Consider the following 21,871-nt stretch of genomic DNA (forward strand, 5'->3'; position numbering starts at 1 on the left):
CAGTTTCCACCGTCAAAAGGTTAGCGTCCCGTTGCCATGGAGACACCTAGCAACACTCACGCGGCGCTAGCTAACCTTTGCTCTCGCGGCGGCCACAACTAGAAGAAAAATCAACGAAATACCAGCACATGTTATTCCTAAGTGCTATCTAGGTGTCCCGGCTTACCTGGCTGAGGTGTGTGCTGGTTAATTAAGTTGTGAGGTGATGTTATGTGTGTTATTGGCTTGTCAGGTTGTTTTGTGCATATTGCTTGTTTTGTAGGGGAAGACAAAGGAAGGACAAACAGCAGCAGATGTGTTGGTTTTGATAATGGTTTGTTTTTATGTTCTATGTAACCCAGGAGTGAAAAAATGTGTATTTTTATTTTTTTTTCTTTTTCTTTTTTTTAAGGACATTCCCACTCTCATCAGTGTCAATATGCACAGTTTAGTCTTTCATTTTTTCTCTTATGTCTTTTTTTTATCTTCTGTCACGTTCTGTCTACCTGGTTTTCTCTTTCTGTCTGTCTGTCCATTTGCGTGTCTATTTGTCTGCCTGTTTGTTTACCTGTCTATCTGTATGCATGTTTACCCACCTGTCCATCTATCTGTAAGTCTAAATGCTTGTTCGTTGTATGTTTGTTTACCTGTCTGTCGGTCTGTCTCTAGCTGCCCATCCATCCATCTGCCTGTCTGTTTACTTCAACAAGAATGACATTGAACATTTTTTTTCAAGCAATGATCGTGTGATTTATTCATTTATTTATTTTAGTGGTGCCCTTCAGCACTAGTGTATCCTTCTTGTAACCTTCAGGATGGATGTACGCGTGGCGCCTCACAACCCTGCCCCTCGGCGAGCTTCCAAGGACGGTGCCGTCAGCAGGAGCCGGCCCGCCACTGCTGGCAGGTCCTTGGGTGCTGCTGCGGCCAGACAGCAGCCGCCGACACTCACCCTGCACCTCAGCGTGAGCAACCAATGCTTCAAGATTTGTTCTTGTCACTCACCATCTGCTTGTCATCTCACTGACTGCTTTACTACCTCTTATGCACGTGTATATTGCTTTATCTTATTCTCCCGTCTGTGCCCCGAGCTGCACTTCTCCCTCCAATACTGCGTGTCTCAACACAACACGACATTCCTCAACAATTTTTACGTTGTCACATTCGCTCTCAAACTGAACCTGTGAGGCTTATAGAAAACCATCCTTCCTTATACGGATAAGCAGGTAAATAGATATTTAAATAGATAGATAGATAGATAAATAGATATATAGATAAATTTATCAAGAAATAACTTATTCCTCTTGACTATTTTCAGCATTATTTTATCAGATCTAACTCTTCTGGCATCTTTTATTTAATTTCATATCGCATTTCTTTGATCTGAATTTTGGATTTTTTCTCTGATATGAAATACGTATACCTCTTCTTAAAATGACAGCGTGCTTGCAACTTTTCTTATTGATTTTGTACCATATTTATCATCATTCTATTAACTGCCTTGCTAACCTTTATATAGTCTCCTTTTTCCATCTATGCATTTAGATTATATTTGCACTTCTTTATTTTCTTAGGTAACATTATTTCTTAATTTTTTTTCTTTTTTTTACCGCAGGATGCCGCCCTGGGGCACCACGGGGGCTACCACCAGCGGTACACTGGCGCCGTAGGTGACTCAGGGACGCGGGGCACTGGTGAGGCGCTGCGGGGTAGTGCGAAGCGGGGCAGGGGGCAGAGAGTGGATGGCTACACTGACCTCGGAGACTCAGGGCGCCTCCTACCAGGCAGGCCCCGCATGGTAAGTTGCAAGATTTCTGATTATACATAAAAAAAAAAGTCCTATTAAATGTTTCAGATCTTATAAATATTCTAAAGCTTTTTTATTATTATTTTTTTTTTTAAGATCCAGCTTAGTCTTCAAGGTTCTTTCATTCCTTATTAAGAAGATACGATCGTTATTACCTCCCTCTCTCTCTCTGCAGGCTGCCCTCCGCCTCTCGGGGCAGGATCAGGAGAAGCAGCGTCACCGTCGGCGCCTGGAGGCTTTGTCACAGCTGGGCCTCAACACTGCAGCAGATCTTGCCCTCCACAGACCACTGCCTCGCGTCGTGCACAGTACGCCAAATAAGTAACGCCATGCTTTCACTCTCACTACTTGCCACTATGACACACACACACGTCTTCTTCTTCTTCTTATTTATTATTATTATTATTATTTTTGTCCTTTTTACTTAAACCAATGGACACATGCATAAACATTCACACAAAGATAGATATTCTTGGGTAACAACAACAAGAGCATGGTAACAATACGGTTTATGAGCGACATCTGCTAATCTTTCCTTTCAGACATCCCTGAGCCACCACACTTGACCCTGAGCAGCCCTGGAGCCTCCCGCCCTGAGCCCCTCCGTGCCAGCAGCAGCAGGGCGCGGGTGGGGGGCGTGGAGAGCGTGCTGGACCCGATCTACATGACGGAACCCACGGCGGAGGCAGACAACCCAGCTGAGTTCAAGATCCGGCGACCGCTCACCACGCGGGAACTCACCAAGAAGATCAAGAAGCACCAGGCCGCCGTCAGGAGGGAGCGGCGCCGCTTCATTGCTGGTGCCGAGAGACCCCCGGTGTGTGGCTTATTTATTAACCTGTTTATTTACTTATTTATCACCAGTTTCTAAGGTTAAGGGATATTCAAGCGGATTTTGACGGGCTGTAATGGAAGTGATGAAAATGCTTTTGTGTTTCATTATTAATTATCTTTTTTCTTATTTTTCAGTGATACAGGTGATGATTTTACAATGTTTCTATATTATTTGTAAGAAAAACCACCCATTAAAACCGCTTAATAATCTCGGTGGCCTTTGAAAGTGTATTAGAAAACAAAACATCTCACATTTTGTTTTATATTTTAATCATCTCTCTCTCTCTCTCTCTCTCTCTCTCTCTCTCTCTCTCTCAGGCTAGGAAGAAGGCGAGTTACTTGGAGATGCTAGAGAACCGTCAGGAGTTCCGGCGTGTCTTGGTGAAGCTTTTGAAGACGGAGGAGGCAGCAGGCGGGCCGGGACGGGGACAACTCGATCGCCGCTACCATTACTTCATCACGCGGGGCTTGTCCATGCGTACCAGCCCCTTCCAGAAATCGTGGGTGTCTGCCATCCTCGCCCTCGTGCCCAAACACCTCAGGCAAGTGCAGAAGGGAGAATATTCTTTGAAACACCTACGCCGAGTCATAAAAGTCTCTAGTTAAAGTGACACGTGTTTTTCAATTGTTTTTGTATGTTTCTAGTGATAGAATAACAAGATTTCTACGTTACTCTACATTATAATATTCCTAGAAGTTCCTCTGAAACACCTGCGCTGCATCAAATAAGCTTCTACTTGAAGTGATACGTGTTTTCATTGTTTTTGTACATTTCTACTGACAGATTAACAAGATTTCTACATTATTCTACATTTTAGTATCCCGTGGTAGAAGTTCCTATGAAACACTTCCGCCGTGTAACAAGCCTTAGTCTAGTTGAAGTGACACGTGTTTTTAATTCTGTTTTTGTAGGTACATTTCTAGTGATAGATTGACAAGATTTCTACATTATTCTACCTACATTAAGGATCCCATGGGAGAAGTTCCTTTGAAACTGCGCCGTATCACAAAAACCTCTAGTTGAAGTGACACGTGTTTTTCATTATGTTCTTGTACGTTTATAGTCACAAATTAACAAAATTTCTACATTATTAAGTGGAGAAATGCTAGAAAACCCAGCTAGTAATCTATTTGGCATTTAAATAGTTATAAAGAGAGAGAGCAGAACATTTATGAATTGTGTATGTATACGGTAATGACTTTAACTCCTTCAATACTATGACACGTTTCTACATTCATTCTGGTTACTATTTGGTGATTGTATACAGCTTCAGAAACTTACTTGGGTATTAAAATAGTAAAAACTTAGGCCATTAATTTTCTGACCTCCATAGACTCTTCCTAATGTCAATAGAATAGTCTAATCGTACACAAATCTCAAAGTATTAAAGGCTTTAACTTATGATTCAACCCAAGGAACCAAATGGGGACCTGCCAGAGCCTCCTGCACCAGCTCCAGAGGGACTACGAACACAATATGAGGAAAGTAGCGGTGGATTTCGTTCTCAACTCTGGCAAGCCTCGACCGCGGGCACAGAAAGCTAACGAGGTGCGAAATATTACTTGTGATTCTCAATACATACACTTTTTTGGCGCATTCTGTTTATTATTGTGTTTCAGTGTTTGTTTCTGGTCACTTGTCTCAGCATGTAATATCCCACAGGGGAAGTCAAATCGCCTGGCACTGGAGTCATGGGGGCCCTCCAAGAACTCTATCAAACGTAACCTCCACCTGCTGAACCCCTGCATGCTGGCCACCCTAGAGATGTGGTATAGGGAATACAGGTGAGTGAGGCCTGGGTCTATGTTTGAATGGTGTCCCAGGGAATGCATAGTTGTCAGATCTTTAGGAAAACCGTGAGCTATCTTGTAATCAGTGCGTTGGTCAACAGAAAAGTATTATTCACATCAAATCAATTTAGTTATCAATAGGCTACAATATATTTTAAATCCAGGAGCCATTTTAGAGTACATAGACTATAGGTGTGAGTGCTGTGTGGTGTTTGCTGTATGCTGTAGTGAGTGCTGTGTGGGGTGTGGTGTTCGACAGGGTACTTGGGGTTGACGTGTTGTAACTTATTTTGTTCAGCGCCCTGCGGTTGGTGGAGGTGGTGAAGGTGATGGAGACTCACCACAGCATGGAGTTAGAGGAGTTCATGGCGGGCGTGGCGGACCAGCTGGACCAGACCAATGACACGCTGGGCCAATGGTTCACGCAGATTCAAACCATTTTCTACAAGGTAAGGGAGGGTAAACAGAAGCTTTCAGACTCTACATCATGTCAACATAGATTTATGTAGGTACTAATGTTTATTCACTCACTATTGAAGTATTGAGAAATTGGTTAATGAATATAGGAAGTTTATATGAGTGATAGGCAAAGTACTCCATGACCTGTCTTGTTTGACCTTGTGTCTTTGGCTTATTACATTATTACAAGTGGTTGGTGTGCGGTAGAAAATTCAGGATTACTGCAGTCACTAAATGTAAATGTGCTACTGAAAAAATAGAAAAAGAAAAGTGCATGATATGAGCAATGATGCATACCTGGTACTACCATATTAATTTTAGTTTCCCTAAGGAACCTGGGTAACAAAAGTCAGGAAATAGTTTATCTCAACACCTGACCCTTTTTTTTCAGCCATTCAACAACATGAGTGTTTTTTAAGTATTATGTAAGAGTTCAAGAGGGATTCCTTTGTGTTGTGTGCAGGGTTTCCAGCGAGGACAGATGCCGGGGTTCAGCCAGCCAGCCCGCCTCTCCTCCTTCTGCAATGCTGCCGTCAACATCATGACTCACAACCTGCAGTCCTTGTGCCTCTTGTCGCTCTTCTCCACAACGGCTGCACTGTGTGGAGCTAAACCTGACCTACGTGATCCAGCCTCCCTGGCACTGTGGATCAAAGAAGCCACTTCAGGTTGGCACTCTGGCACCCACTGGTCTGATATGGTTTCCGAGAAGTTAACACCCACTTTTCTTTATGTAGAATCATTTGTGGGTTTAATGATTTCCTTCAAAGCATTCTGTAATTCCTTATATGAACAAATCATTTGCAGCATAGTAGATTCCTCAAGTTAGAAAAGATATGCAAATTAAACTGTAATCCAATATAAGTGAAATTTGAAACTAAAATGACAGACATTCATATATATACTTTTGAACTTCCATTATCAAGGTACCTTGCTTTCTGTCCTCAGTTGAGCCACCACCTATGCCTGTGAAGGAACCCCAGATCTCTCACGATGACCACACAAACACAACAGATGAAGGCCTTGGTGAGTCGGTGGGTGACAGCGCCCACCAGAACAGCACCGAGGCAACTGGTGAGAGTGACGTGGGCTCCAATGAGGGTGATGACAGTGGTATCCCTGCTCAGGCAGGTTCCAGTGGGCACCCTGACAAGCCTATGGTGCTCAAGCTTCACCTCCTTCTCAATGGGAAGCAGGTGGGTGCAGTAGCCCTGCATCATGCACTCTGCATGAAAGTTGTACAGGTACTGTTGTGGAATGATACAGGCTTGTTTGCTGGTATACATTACAATAGATAGAGATGGAATAACTTTACCTTGTCTCAGGTTCATGGTTGGGAAAGTATGGAGTTTATTAGTCTTTTAGTATGTACTAGTCTAATATTTGCATATATGTATGTCGACCAGGTGGTGATCAAGCCGACCTTCGGTGAAGTGGAAGCATCTCTTCTGTCACTGTATGACAAGATGATTGAGCTGTGCATGTCAATACCACGCCTGGAGACAAAGCTCTTTGCTGAGTGGGAGGGGCGGCAGGGAAGCATCACGGTGAGGGAAGGAGAAGGAGGATCAACACCCACTCTCCAGGATCTTCTCTTTATTAACAAAGCTACAATATTTCCTTGACTTCCATAGATCTTCTTTTGCATATTCCATTTTAGTCTAATATGTTCTTAAATAACAGTATCTTAAATAAGTCTTCTATGACAACAAAAAACATACACCCTGAAAAAGGATGGCTTGTCTTACCTTTAATTCTTGTGCATTATGGTACATCTGTCCTCAGGTTTCTTTACTACTCATATGACTCTTGGTGGTGGAAATTAATGTAGTATGTGGTTTATTTGCTCCACCACAGCCAGTAGTGGAAGAAGTGGTGGTGGCAAGACTGAGAGAGCAGGTCCTGAAGGAGGTGTCAGACTCCAATGTGGCGCCAACTCACCATGCCACACACTACACCAAGTACAATGCCCTCATCAGTGGCCAGGCAGAGGAGGAAGTGCAGGAGTTCATGTCTGGGGATCATCCATTTGAAACTTATAAGGAGAAGTTGACAGAATTTACAATGCTGAGAGCTGACATCCTCACCTCCTCCCAGCAGGTGATACAGTTTGGCTTTGAGACTGAGTGGTGTGGTGGTATCTGCATCCTTGGGTCATGGCTGGCAGAATCTTGGTAGGAATCTTAGACCATGTAGTGACAATCTGACCTTGACTTTTTTTCACAGTAGAACCATCAGGGAGTTCCGAGATGTATAGATATTGTTACTTAGATGTTTGATATTTAAAAGTATTGGTAGTATTAAGGTAGCACTAGATAATTTGAGCCTTACCTCTTTTTTTCATAGTAGAACCATTAGGAAGTTCCCAAATGTATAGGTATTATTAGATGTTTGGTAGTAAAAGTGTTGTTAGTAAAGATCCAAGTGAGCCTTTTTGTTGATCTGTTTTGTTGTCCTTGGTCATTTTTCCCCTCATAGTTGAAAAAATGCATCAAGATAGCAATAGAGATGGGTAGGTGTTAGGTAGTGTTCAGGTGGTGACAGGGAGTGTGCTGCAGGTGGTGGAGCTTGGTCCGTATGAGGTCCACTGTGAAGCCCTGGTGGAAGCGCTGGTCACTCGAGTCACCAATCTCAGGAGGGAGCTACTGATGCACCTCCATGGCCGCTACTGTGCTACTGCTGATACGTGGGTGTTCTGCTTCCTGCTGTGCTTACCTGAATTATAAAGCATCCAATATTTCCCACTCCTAATGTCTTACAAAACGTCCAACATTATATTCTACATTTTGTGTCCATTTTACTTCTAACTCCTCCAGTACCATGATGCATATCCATATTCATTCTGCTTACTATTTGGTGATTTTGTACAGCTTCAGAAACTTGTGTGAGGATTAAAATAGTGATGACTCAGGCCATTAATCTCCTGACCTCCATAGACCCTTCATAATGTCAAGAAAATGGTCTAATCGTACACAAATCTCAATGTAAAAGTACCATTACTGAAGGAGTTAATGTTCTTACTCTCTTAGCACTTCAATTTCTGTTTTTCTCTCTTCAGACTGTGTGGGGAGCTGAAGGTGATCACAGAGAGAGCCCTCAGCACCCCAGGCGACACACTGCAGCTGATGGAGCATAAGCGTTACATGGAAGATGTGATGGAGAATCAGCTCACTACCCTTGAAAACCGTGTCTGGTGCCTTCATCAGCAACTTCAGGTGTGTGTTTGCATCCACACAGTCACAACATGCAAGAAGAGAGCTGTGGTAGAGATCTTTTTATTATCCTGTCCTGGTGTGGTTGAAGAAGAAATACTGGGGACCAGTTCCCTGTGTTTATTGTGAGATACAAGTAGTACTGAAGCTTGGAGGCTTGGTAGCGAGTAGACGTGAGGAGGCTTGAGAAGTTGCCGGCGGCCAGAGTGAGACTTGGAGTCAGTAGCGGCCAGATGAAACTTGGTAGCAAGTGTGATGATGTAGAATTACAGTCTAGACAACTGGAGTCTGACAGTGTAGAAGGTAGACTGGCTGTGCAGGACAGGATAGCCAGTCAGACAGAGAAGACAAGCAAGATTGCCAAGCGGAGCGTAAGCTGTGAGTCTATCCCGAAACTGTGTTGGGACCAGACTGGCGTGCGGCGCGTGGGGTGTCTGCGTAACAATACACAGCCACAGTCCATAGAGTAGACATTACATTACTGCGCATAAAAGTAGTACCCATCATAATCCAAACAAGTTAGTTATCTGGTGTGTATTCCACAGTACCTAGCGGAGAACATGTCGCTGAGCTCAGAGGAGTGCAGTGACGCAGTGCAGCCCCTAGCCTGGTTCATCCGTCTGCCGGAAGTGTTCAGAGTCCACTTGCAGATCATCACGGAGAAGAGAGCGGAGTATGAAGCCAACCTGAGGGTGAGATGAAGCATTACTGAAAGCATTAAAGTGTCAAGATTTGTCTTTTTCAGTATCTGCATTAGGTGTTGTAGTCATGAAAGATATCAGGTGTTTTCACAAAGAATTTTTAACATTAATACTTTAAGATTTAATACCCATTGGATCCCCAAAATGACAGGAGCGTCGAGAGAAGTTCCAGGAGGAGCTGGCAGAGTATGCAGTCCAGCTTGAGGAGTTTCAGACCTTGGGAGATGTGAATGAGATCCATGAGTACCTGCGCCGGGCACGGGCGCTGCACACCCGCCTGGACCACGCTGCTAATTACGTGGACCAGATTAATAAGGAGGAGGAGGCGCTGTCATGGAACACCACACACTACCCTGTCAGGAAGCAGGCATGGCCATCCCTGAGGTTTTCTTCCTTGAATCAACACTTTCACAGTTTTAATACAGTGATTCATGTGATGCAGGTAGTGCCTAACTGTTTCTTAATCCCCAGGTGTCAGACCGTCTTGCTCCCTTCCTGAAGCTGTATGAGGTGGGGGTGGAATGGTCGGACCGCCTGGAGGAGTGGCTACACTCACCTGTCGGCACTCATGACCCTGACATCATCTCCCAGGAAGTGGCAGCAACATGGAGGACAGTGTACAAGCTGGAAAAAGGCTTCTCAGACATTCCAGCTGCCAAGAATGTAGTCTTAGCGGTAAATACTTTGCATCTTGTTTATTGATTCTATTCAAGTCTATTAGAAGTTATTTGGTTTCATTTAGTTTTGTGAGAAGAAAATTAATAGCTGAGGTTATTGGTATAACTTGCTTAAAAACACAGAATATGGACCTGCTTCTATTTTACCGAAATGAAAATGCTTTTAATGTAGTTTCATGAATTTCTTTGCTAATACTCCTATGTATGTACGTGTGTCAGGTGAGGCAGCGCATTGAGACATTCCGGGAGAACCTACCACTGGTGCAGACGCTTGGCAATCCCGGCCTGAAGGAACGGCACTGGGAGAAGATATCTGAGGTGGTGGGATATCCTTTGAGGTGAGCCGGGTCCAACTGTACCCAATCTTTACTCTGCACTATTCTGTCTCACTTTGAGATTTTAGTCCATATTTTTTACTTAATTTTACATATAGGAACTTTTATGTGAGGTAATATGCTTCTTCAGGGCTGATGCCACCACAACACTCCCAACTCAACACAAACTTTACATTCCACCGTTCTGTCATCACTTTAAGATTTTAGTCAATATTTTCAACTTGACTTTACATATAGGAGCTTGTGTGTGAGGTAATATATGCTTCATTTGCAGGGCTGATGCCACCACAACACTCCAGCGCCTCATTGACTCAAACCTGGAGGATTATTTGTCTAAGTTTGAGTCAGTGTCCGAGGCAGCATCCAAGGAGCATGTGTTTGAGAGGAACCTGGAGAAGATGAAGGTCAGCTATGTGGTGGTGGTGGTGATGGTGGTGGGTGATGTGTTGCTGGTTCATCTCATTGTTTAAAATTGTTTGTTTAGTTTTCTCTTATTTTTGTGGTGCTTATGATATAGTTTATTTAATTATTCCTTGTTTTCTCTTATTGAAAATGTGTTAATCTGATTTTTTTGTTTTACTTTATCATTCTTGTTTTTCTCAGATTTCTTTTATTCTTTTTATAAACCTCATTAAATTGTGTTCCTTTTTTTAATTATGTGTATTTTTACGTTTGACCAGGTATGCTTTAAGAAGTATGATATCTATTGACCTGCTGGTGTGGAACTGAATAGGTAGGTGATTTCTATTTTGGAATTAGTATTTGTCAAGAATGTTAATTGAGCTTTGCAGTTACCTATATAAAGAATCTATCAATTGATCTATGTATCCCACAAATATCTGATGTGTGCCTGCAGAGTGAGTGGCAGGAGATGGAGCTGGTTCTCAAGCCGCACCGGGAGACAGACACATGGGTGCTCTCGGCTGTGGAGGACATTCAGTTCCTCCTTGATGACCACATTGTCAAGACTCAGTCCATGCGCTCCTCTCCCTTCATCAAACCCATTGAGGCTGAAGTAGTGAGTGGTCTGACTGGGAAATTGTTAATTCCCACAGAATAATCATAGTGTCTAGTCATTATTTTCTCCTTATTCATGTAATGGTTGCTTGTGCACGTGTTGTATTGTGTTGCAGGCTGCATGGGAGACAACTCTGGCACAGCTGCAAGAAGTGGTGGATGAGTGGCTGAGGGTTCAGGCCACGTGGATCTACCTGGAGCCTATCTTTGGGTCCCCAGACATCATGGCACAGATGCCAGAGGAAGGGCGCAGGTGAAGGATGTGGCTCAGCTATTTCAAGTTTTGTTGCAGTAATGGCTATGAATATTTAGTTTACTAGAAATTGATAAGATACTACGTTGATTTCAACTCAGTTATCAATTGAGATTTTGCAGATAATTCTCATTCAGACTTGTTGAAGTGAGCAGAAGGTTGTCTCTGTTTGTGCAGGTTTAACACAGTGGACAAGACATGGAAGGACATCATGAAGAGTGTGCGGCAGAATACCCGAGTCCTGTCGGTGCTGGAGGTGGACAAGATCCTGGAGCGTCTTCGTAAGTCCTCTGAACTGCTGGAGCTGATCCAGCGAGGCCTCAATGAGTACCTGGAGAAGAAGCGACTCTACTTCCCAAGGTTCTTCTTCCTATCCAATGAGGAGCTGCTGGAGATTCTCAGTGAGACCAAGGACCCAAGCAGGTACCATCAAATAAGTCTTTTAGACATAAATTTGTATGTTTAGAAACTTTTACATGTCAGATCATGTTTGTATCTGTAATTCTGTATCACAAAATGTTGGAATGCATACTTGTTCTACATGAGTTCTGTGACATTGTAGGGTTCAGCCTCACCTCAAGAAGTGCTTTGAGGGTGTCAACTCCTTGGACTTTGGTGACGACCTGGAGGTGGTGGCGGTGCGCTCCAGTGAAGGGGAAGTAATTGGCCTGACTCAGATCATCAGCACAGCCAAGGCACGGGGCCAGGTGGAAAAGTGGCTGGTGCAGCTGGAGGCCAGCGTCAAGTGCAGCATCAAGAAGGTGGGCAGTGCCTCACTTGCCAAAGTATCCATAACAGTTACTGAAATAAGTACAGGAGAATAGTGATTTGTGAATGACTGATGTTCTTTAAAAGATGCTTGTGAATTGAAGAACTCTAAGTTGAAATGTTGGATATTTTCTGTCTCTATATCTCAAATAACTTTTATATTAAGTTAATTTATCTTGGTTACCCATTAATGAGCTATTCATAGAGTGATTGGTCATGCCCATCATTCATGTGTGAGGGTGGTGAGGCAGTGGTACAGTTTTCCTCAGGTGGTGGAGTCCTGCATGGAGGCATATACTACCAAGTTGCGTGAAGACTGGGCGCTGGAGTGGCCAGGCCAGGCTGTCCTGTGTGTCTCTCAGACCTTCTGGACCACTCACGTCTCCCGCTGTATGGTGTAAGGAGTTCCCAGGAGTCATGAGTTTGTCTTGTTTCTTGTGTACTACATTGCCTTTGTAGGGAAAGCAAGTCAAGTTAGAAAGTAATGGTAGTGATGGTACTGTCATTGTCACCAGGGAAGGTCCGGAGGAAATGGAGAAGTACTATGAGCTCTGTAACAGCCAGATTGAGAAGGTGGTGGGCCTTGTACGAGGCCAACTCTCCAAGCAGAACCGCACCACCCTTGGTAGGTCAGGTGGAGGCAGTGTGCAGGAAAGAAGTATACTAGATTGAGACAGTCCTAAGGTGCTTTCAAACTAAATCATTAGAAAATGAATTTTGATTGATTATGCTGTTTTGATCTTAGTACACTCTTCAACATATGACACACTAATTTTTGCCTTTAATGTACACTGATGTTGAGGGAAACTTTACTGGTATTTATAAATTAATGCATTATGATATGGTATGTGTGAATGCTTCCTTTCCAGGAGCACTGGTGGTTCTTGACGTCCATGCTCGGGATGTGTTGAAGGATGAGATCATGAAGAAGAAGGTAACAGACCTCACTGACTTCACTTGGCTCTCTCAGCTCCGTTACTACTGGCAGGTGAGCACAGGTGAAATAGGTGTGAGTGGAAGGTGAACACATAATGACATACTTCTATATTTTCACTTTGTTAGGAAATTTCTACCTGTTGTGTTGATATCTGCAATTTTAGACTATGCATGCAAGAAATTATGTGTCATAGGTGAAATAGAGTTAAATTAGGCATGGGATAATATCCCTGATTTTATGTTGTTGCATATGTCAGGCTGTACGCTGCAATCTTCTCCTAATGTATCTTGTTTCTTTTGTTTGGATACACTGTCTAACTATCCCAAAAGTATTAAGATGATGTCAAAACAATTTAAATCAAAGAAAATTATATCAAGAACCTATTTCATTTTATATATCTAAAGTTGATAAATTGTGAGTGTGTGTTCTAGCGACAGACAGTTACTAAGATATAACTAACGACGTCTGAAGGTAAAAAGACTGACGACCACAAACTCTATAAGCTCTGACGGTAATTATGTACAGCCATGAACACTATACAAAACACCGGCCCTGATTCTGTACTCACTCATCAGGATAGCATGCTGAAGGTACGGATGATCAATGCTGAGCTGGACTACGGCTATGAATACCTTGGCAACACAGGGCGGCTGGTGATCACTCTGCTGACGGATCGCTGTTACCGCACCCTCACCCAAGCTCTCATGCTGAACCTTGGTATGCTGCTGTGTTTTGCCCATCATGGTTTTTTTTACCCAGTCTTGAGTAACAGTAAAGTTCTTTTGGTTTACATTTTCCAAGTATGGTATTCGTAAGGTCTTTAATAACTCGATAATCATTTTTTTTAAGGATCATCATCTTTACTTTGGTGTTATATTGTTCTGTTTTGTTTATACCTAATGTTTGAATCTTCTGGGTGGTATCTTTTTTGTTATGTCATCTTTTTTTTCCATTTCTGGCATTTTTGGAAGGGAGTAATCTATCACTTACTGCACACTTCTCTTTGGTTCTGGTGTTGTGTCTAGGAGGAGCACCAGAGGGTCCAGCAGGAACAGGCAAGACCGAGACCACAAAGGACTTGGCCAAGGCTGTCGCTAAGCAGTGTGTGGTGTTCAACTGCTCAGATGGACTTGACTACATCTCTCTTGCTAAGTTCTTCAAGGTGAGAGACTATGGCTGAACTCTGAGATTCATGTCTATGTATTTGAATCATTGAAAGTTTGGAAAATAATGGAAAAAGGGAATGGATTGTATCTTCTGTTACACATCATTTAAGTGAGAAAATGGCTTCACCACCACTTATTGTATGTATGAACAGCATTCTGGTATTGTATGTATGAACAGCATTCTCAGCAGATTCATGTTTTATTGATGAGAGAATGCTTGTGAACCTAATGAGTGTGAATATTTTGTTGACACCTCTGCTATTTATTTTCACCATCCATTACACCGTACATGAACAGATTCATGTTTTAGTGATGAGAGAACACTTGTGAACCAAATGAGTGTGAATGTATTTTGTGGACACTTGCTATTTTTCATCATCCACTACTTTATTTGTTAGTCTAAATGGAAGCTTAGATATGAGGAAAATGAAATGTAATAATAAAATTTTAATGACAGTGTTGAGTTGAATGCAAATATGCCAAATAATAATGATGGTGCTCCTCAGGGCTTGGCATCATGTGGAGCCTGGACTTGCTTTGACGAGTTTAACCGCATAGAGCTGGAAGTGCTGTCAGTGGTGGCGCAGCAGATCCTCACCCTGCAGCGAGGGCTCCAGTCCGGGGCACCACGACTCACCCTGCAGGGCACTGAGGTGAGGCTGAATCCTGTACCTCTGTGGCTCTTCAGACTTCATCCCCTTGTCTTCCTGATGTTTGTTACACTGTGCTTATATTTTGTGTGTCCTCTGCAGTCTGTCATTCTATTAGTGGCTGGTTTGTGTTGCAGTGAGTAATGATAAGGTTTGACTTGTATAAAAGCTGTGATCTTGTTGCTGCTCGACTGTTTATACTATAGTTTAACACTTGTTCCTGGTGCCTTTTCTTGGGTAAAGAGTCTATATTTTCACTTGTCCATGCTCTTAACTCTTCTATGTTCCAGTCATCTCACTTTTTTATCTATTTCTTTCTGTGTGAGAGAATTATGCATTACAATATCCATCTTGTGTTATCCAGGTGAGCCTTGACCCAACTTGTGCTGTCTTCATCACCATGAATCCCGGATATGCTGGCCGCTCAGAGCTCCCTGACAACCTCAAGGTAACATAGCACTGCATAATGTGAATAGGTTTCCTGCAGGCAGTGTATAAAGGAAGGCTTATGCATTTAACCATTAACATTATTTTTACCTGCATAGATACTCGTATACTATGTTTCTGAGTAATTTTCCTTCTGTCTCAGTTTTCTTACCTTTATCTCCTGTGACTCACTGCAGGCTCTGTTCCGCTCGGTGGCCATGATGGTGCCGGACTACGGACTCATTGCGGAGATCTCCCTCTACTCCTTTGGGTTTGTGGCGGCCCGCAGCATGGCACGCAAGATTGTGGCCACCTACAGGCTGTGTTCAGAGCAGCTTTCTGCCCAGCCTCACTATGACTACGGTGAGAGAGAGAGAGAGAAATATGTAAGGATAAGGTAATGGATAGAAGTATTGTAATCCTTTCCTTTACATTTATGAAAGAGAGACAGACCGGCTAACTATGAAAAGAAGAAAAATAAAAGTAGTGCTTATTGGTTATTATATATATTTCATTTTATCATTTAGTATACCATATCTTCATAGTATTTCTTTTTGTCATTTATTACATCCCCCATATGTGTATTATATTTTCCTCTTGTTACTCCTGCAGGCATGAGGACAGTGAAGGCTGTACTGATAGCAGCCGGCACACTCAAACTGAAGTACCCTGACTTGCCTGAAGATGTGTTAGTCCTGAGGTAAGTGTTGTGTTGTGTAGGTAGCTTAGATACTTATTTGTTTCTCTTTTGCCTTTTTCTGTATATTTTCTTATCTTTTTATTGCAAATTAAGAGTTGTGAGGTTGCTTAATCCTACATTGTGTTTGCAGATCCATTCGTGATGTTAATCTTCCAAAGTTCCTGGCTCATGATCTTCCCTTGTTTGAAGTAAGTAAGGCAACGATGAGAATAGAGTGACCTTTCCTTGTATATAACTTCAATAGCTAACATTGCCAGGGACAGAAGTATGAGGAAATCATTAGTAACTTTTGGTCACTATATATGCTTGACATCATTAAGGATTGCTCAGAAGTGTCATATCTCCATTAATCACAGGCTGAACACTTGACATTCATGAAGAGTTGCTCAGATAAGTGTATATTCATTCTGCTTACTATTTGGTGATTTTATACAGCTTCAGAAACTTATGTGGAGATTAAAATAGTGAAGACATTGTCCATTAATCTTCTGACCTTCATAAACCTTTCCTAATGTCAATAAATTGGTGTAATCGTATACAAATCTAAAGGTAAATATGTGTCTCAGTATAGAAGGGGTTGATCACAGGTTAAACACACTTGACATGAATTACTCAGATAAATGTCACATCACCATTAGTCACAGGCTAAACACACCCTTTACCATTCCCAGGGCATTATTGCAGACCTCTTCCCTGGTGTGGTGTTGCCTGAGCCAGACTACACCTTCCTGCACAAGGCGGTGAAGGAGGTGTGTGCAGTGGCGGGGCTTCGGGCCAACAATTACTTCATGGACAAAATACAGCAGGTGTACGAGACCATGAGGGTGAGGCACGGGTTTATGCTCATTGGTAACCCCATCGGAGGGAAGACTGTTGCCCTGAGGTGTCTCGCCAAGGCTCTGGGGATTATGAATGACAGGGTAAGTGTTGATGATATTCTGTTAGGTATTTCAGAATTATGTTTGTCTTTTATCTTGTGTAATCATAGTTAATTCTTTATCATAGTATTTGTTCCTTGTTCTCATCCTTTTCCTCCTCATTCTTGTCCTTGTCATCCTCCTTATCTTTGTCCTCTTTAACAACATTCTTTTTCTCATTGTCCTCCTCCTCCTCTTGTTCTCATTGTCCTTTTCCTCCTCTTTTTTCTCATTGTCCTCCTCCTCTTCTTTGTTTTCATTGTCGTCCTCTTCCTCCTCCTCCTCCTCCTTATCCTTGTCTCTGTCATCCTCCTTATTCTTGTCCTCTTTATCTACATCCTTGTTTTCATTGTCCATCTCCTTGCTCTCATTGTCTTCCTCCTCCAGGGTGAGGGAGAGAACAGAGTGCAGGTGTGTGTGATCAACCCCAAGGCAGTGACAGTAGGGCAGTTGTATGGGCAGTTTGATCCCACCTCCCATGAGTGGTCTGATGGAGTGCTTGCTGTCAACTTCCGTAAATTTGCTGTCTCTTCCTCGCCTGACAGGTTTGTTTTAGTAAAGGATTCGGGAAGGCATTTATTTTTTGTAGTCTGAAATATTAAAAGGATCAAGTCTCATATACTATTGTTGAATCACTTTAGTTTTTACATCAATAGAATAACTAATCACTAAATGTTGGTATACTAGCTTTAAGTTATCTATCTTTTTATTTGGTGGTGCAGTGTGTTAAAGTTTTGTTATCCTTAGGAAGTGGATTGTGTTAGATGGACCAGTGGACAGTGTGTGGATTGAGAACATTAATTCAGTACTGGATGATAACAAGAAGCTGTGTCTCATGTCTGGTGAGATCATCTGTCTCTCCTCCACCACCAACATCATCTTTGAAGTCCACCACCTTGAGAATGCATCGCCTGCCACAGTATGCTTGCATGTTGTTCCTTGTTATGTTACTTTATATCTAATTCTGCTGGGAAATGTTCTTATTAACCTGTTCAGTACTGGGATGCTTTTCTACCATGAGTTTTGGATATGAATTGGTGATTTATTTACATTAGGAAGGGTCTATGGAGGTTGAAAGATTAATGGCCAAGTCTTCACCATTTTAATCCCCACTTGAATTTCTGAAGCTGCTTAAAATCACAGAATGATAAGTAGAGTAAATATGAAAACATGTCAAACTACTGAATAGGTTAAGCTGTGAAATGACTCTAGAAAGCTGTGAATATGGAGACAAATTTTTTTTTGCTTTTATTATGGATTTGATTTAATTAGCTAGTGATAGGAAAAGTGATTTGATGAGATAGCAAAGTTAATAATATGAAAAATAATTGTATGTACTTCCTTTTACTTTTTCATTGTGTTGTTTACTTGACATTATTAATCACTTTATGGGTTTATGTGCAGGTGTCTCGGTGTGGGATGGTTTACATGGAGCCTCTAGCACTGGGCTGGCGACCTCTAGTGGAAACCTGGCTGGCAAAGCTTCCTCAGACCCTCACACAGCAACACAAGGCTGTCCTCACTGCTCTCTTCCACCGGTTTGTGCCTCCGCTCCTCTCCTTCGTCAGAAAACACCTCCTTTGGTTCAAGCTGGAGAGGAGTGAGTCTTACGTACAGAAGGGTGTCTCCCCAACCACTGATCTTAACCTGGTGCAGAGTCTCATGAATATCTTTGACTGCTTCCTGGATGAGTTTACTGACCCAGCCTACACCAAACATCACCCAGAGTCTGACATCCGTGCCCATCTTGAGGTAAGTGTTCCTTGTTTGTAGACCACCAGTAGAAAATGGAACCATCTTAATAATTTATAAGCTTTTAAAAGTATGTGAGATTTTTCATAGAGCCTTATTTTCCCCTTGAAATTCCCTGTCTTTTAGGTGCTTCAAGAAATATAGTGAGTATTTAGATTGCTCCTCACACTATTACAGAAGATTATGTTGAGACAAAGGTATAAAGCTGGACCAGACGAGTAATAGATACTTCATTGTATCATTATCTCACCTCAGCACACTAATAAAGACTCAGAAAGTATCCCGTTCAGTAGTAAAACAGTAGATTGCCATGACGCTGCTGATGGCGCCTTCCCAACACTCACAAATGTGTGATGAATAATATTATCTAGATAAGCAGGGATCTGATGTGTTGTCATTGTATCTTGCTCCAGGAAGTTACTATTATATACACAATCATGTGTGAAAATTTCATGTCAAACACATCAATACAAATAGCAAAACAAAGATGAAATTATGAAAAAAAATTAGGAGCAAATACTTTGAGAAATGTTTTTTTTACACCAAAACTTTCACAAAATCGGTATGAACTCAAATCAAATTTGATTTTGTATCATTTTATTTGGAATTAGATTTTTTATAAAGTAAGAAAAAAAAATAAATAAAAAGATAAAAAAAATTACAGGAAAGTGAAAAAAATATTAGTATGATTAAAATTTATAATCTCTTTGGGCTTTGAAAAATAGTGGCCACATAACATATATTTTCAAAATACTATTGTTTCAGTCACTCAGGTTTTTAAGGGCAGTTTGATAGTTTTATTGACAGATTAATATGGTTTTTAAGGGCAGTTTGATAGTTTTATTGACAGATTAATATGATTTCTACCTTATCAATCGCATAAAAACTTTTAAGTAAAAGGTTTCTCATCTCTGTGGACTTTGAAAATTAGTGGCCACATAACTTATATTTTTAAAAGTCTATTGTTTCATTTACACAGGTTTTTAAGGGTAGTTTGATAGATCTATTGACAGATTAATATGATATCTGCTTTATTTACTGTCTCATCTCTGAATCTTTCCCTCACACGGATCCTTGCCTTCTTTCAGAGCATCTTTCTGTTCTCTGCCATCTGGTCACTTGGTGGACCGCTAGACGAGGCTTCAAGAACAAAGTTTGACCTTCTGCTAAGAGAGTTGATCAATGGTGACCCCAGCAAGGAAACAGTACAGAAGTGAGTCATGAACCTATAGTGTTTATGTCTGGTTGTGTGACTGTATCCTTGTAGCTATGTGGGTGTTTCGTACTTCATTCTGTCTTCATATCTTGCATTTTGCTTACCCAGTGTCATTGTTCTCTCACTCCTCCAGGTATGGTGAAGTCATAAACCTATAGTAATGTGGCTGTTTATCCCTCTAGCTGTATGGATGTATCTTACTTCATTTTGTCTTCATATCCTGCATTGTACTCATCCAGCATCACCGTTCTCTCTCTCTCCCCCAGGTATGGTGAAGTTCCTCCTCCTCCTCATGACTACCAACTGCCAATCCCTGATGAGGACACAGTCTTTCATTACAAGTTTGTGAAAGAGGTGAGTCTGTCAGATGAGTACTTATGAAGACCATCACTTGCAGCCAATGTGTAGAGAAGAGAGTACCCAAGCTTCGGTCTGAGTTTGCTTGCTGCCTTGTTTATTATTTTGTATTATTGTTCTTGTAGTATGGTGGGCCATTAGGGGCTTATGGGGTCTAGCATGAATGATCCTGTGTGTGTGTGTGTGTGTGTGTGTGTGTGTGGCAGCTTGTGTGTGTGTGTGTGTGTGTGTGTGTGTGAGGCAGCTTGCTATGTAGATTATTTTTGTCTATAGTTGTTTGTTACTATTTACCTCATGAATGTTTTGTTGGTGCTTACTTGTACTCTTCCTACAGGGTCGCGGGTACTGGCAGAAGTGGAGTGAGGATCTCGCCAACGCTGCCTCCATCCCTCGGGACGTAGCAGCCCACCAGATCCTTGTACCCACCGTCACTACTGTCCGTGTGTCAGCCCTCCTGAGTCTCCTCCTGTCACAGGCAAAGCCACTCCTGCTGGTGGGGCCGCCTGCTACAGGGAAGTCTGTCTATGTCGCGGTAAGAAGGAGGATTGTGTATCATAACTTGTGTTACACATTTGTAAACCATACCAATTTGTGTCAGAATGAGAAATTAATTTGTTAATGAAGGCTTCTAAAGTCTGTTGTTTGATCATAGAAACTTATGCTGATGGTTTGATGTCACTTTCTGAAGGTTTTGAAATAAATGTTCGTAAAAGTGTTTTTGCATTTGATAAGGTAGATATCAATGTAATCTCTAAATAGAACCATCACACTTCCCTTAAAAATGCATGTGACTGAAACAAGAGTCTTTTTAAAATATACGTTATGTTACCACAACTTTTGAAGTCTACAGATATGAGGAGCTTGGTACGAATGAGTGTTTTTGCCATATATAAAGTAGAAATCACATTAAATTGTCAATACAATAAACAAACTACCCTTAAAAACCTGTCTAACTGAAACAAGAATCTTTTAAAAATATAGGTTAGGTGACCATTATTTTGAAAGCCAACAGAGATGAGAAACCTTTTTCCTAAGAGGTTTTATGCTATTCATAAAGTAGATATCATGTCAATCTGTCAATAGAACCATCAAATTACCTTTGAAAAAACGTATGACTAAAACAAGAGTCTTTTGAAAATTTATGTTATGTGGCCACTATTTTTCAAGGTACAGAGAGATGATAAAATTTATCCATAGCAGGGTTTTTGCTATTGAAAAGGTAGAAATCATGTTAATCTGTCACTGGAACCATGAATCTACCCTTAAAAAACCGTGTTACTGAAACAAGAGTCTTTTAGAAGTACGACTTAGTGGCCAATATTTTTCATAATCTACAGTTATGAGGAACTTTGTTCGTAAGAGTGTTTTTGCTTTTGATAAGGTAGATATCAATGTAATCTGTAAATAGAACCATAAAACTCCCTTTAAAAATGCGTGTGACTGAAACAAGAGTCTTTTGAAATATACGTTATGTTGCAAGAATTTTCAAAGTCTACAGATGTAAAGAGCTTGGTTCGTATGAGTGTTTTTCCGAAATCTAAAGTAGAAGTCACCTGAAATTATCAATACAACTATCAAACTACCCTTAAAAATCCATCTAACTGAAACAAGAATCTTTTAAAAATATAGGTTAAATGACCACCACTTTTGAAAGTTCACAGAGATGAGAAACCTTTTTCCTAGTATTTTTTTTTTTGCATGGATAAAGTAGATATAATGTCAATCTGTCAAGAGAACCATCAAATTACCTTTAAAAAAAACGTATGACTGAAAAATAAGTCTTTTGAAAGTATATGTTATGTGGCCAATATTTTCAAATTGTACAGTTATGAGGAACTTTGTTCATAAAAGTGTTTTTACATTTGATAAGGTATATATCAATTTAATCTGTAAATAGAACCATCACACTTCCCTTAA

General features: G+C 41.4%; 1 protein-coding gene across 1 annotated transcript in view; it reads left to right on the forward strand.

The window, feature by feature from the left end:
* Positions 1-731: 731 nt before the first annotated feature.
* Positions 732-21,871, forward strand: part of LOC123507491 (dynein axonemal heavy chain 7-like) — a 43,259-nt gene continuing 22,119 nt past the window's right edge. Inside the window, 40 exon segments of the mRNA XM_045260400.1 lie at positions 732-944; positions 1,595-1,777; positions 1,962-2,094; positions 2,329-2,603; positions 2,939-3,162; positions 4,037-4,169; positions 4,284-4,405; positions 4,710-4,860; positions 5,334-5,538; positions 5,819-6,066; positions 6,277-6,417; positions 6,728-6,970; positions 7,429-7,556; positions 7,929-8,085; positions 8,628-8,774; positions 8,935-9,150; positions 9,255-9,458; positions 9,680-9,798; positions 10,070-10,199; positions 10,652-10,813; positions 10,929-11,065; positions 11,243-11,488; positions 11,628-11,826; positions 12,103-12,230; positions 12,349-12,458; positions 12,703-12,821; positions 13,346-13,487; positions 13,796-13,932; positions 14,443-14,589; positions 14,951-15,034; positions 15,210-15,375; positions 15,625-15,712; positions 15,843-15,900; positions 16,384-16,632; positions 17,017-17,174; positions 17,377-17,548; positions 18,034-18,381; positions 19,470-19,594; positions 19,864-19,951; positions 20,289-20,486. Of these exon segments, the coding sequence (XP_045116335.1) occupies positions 795-944; positions 1,595-1,777; positions 1,962-2,094; positions 2,329-2,603; positions 2,939-3,162; positions 4,037-4,169; positions 4,284-4,405; positions 4,710-4,860; positions 5,334-5,538; positions 5,819-6,066; positions 6,277-6,417; positions 6,728-6,970; positions 7,429-7,556; positions 7,929-8,085; positions 8,628-8,774; positions 8,935-9,150; positions 9,255-9,458; positions 9,680-9,798; positions 10,070-10,199; positions 10,652-10,813; positions 10,929-11,065; positions 11,243-11,488; positions 11,628-11,826; positions 12,103-12,230; positions 12,349-12,458; positions 12,703-12,821; positions 13,346-13,487; positions 13,796-13,932; positions 14,443-14,589; positions 14,951-15,034; positions 15,210-15,375; positions 15,625-15,712; positions 15,843-15,900; positions 16,384-16,632; positions 17,017-17,174; positions 17,377-17,548; positions 18,034-18,381; positions 19,470-19,594; positions 19,864-19,951; positions 20,289-20,486 (6,570 nt within the window). The 5' untranslated portion in view covers positions 732-794.

The sequence above is a fragment of the Portunus trituberculatus genome, chromosome 22 (assembly GCF_017591435.1).
Source record: "Portunus trituberculatus isolate SZX2019 chromosome 22, ASM1759143v1, whole genome shotgun sequence".
NCBI lineage: Eukaryota > Metazoa > Arthropoda > Malacostraca > Decapoda > Portunidae > Portunus > Portunus trituberculatus.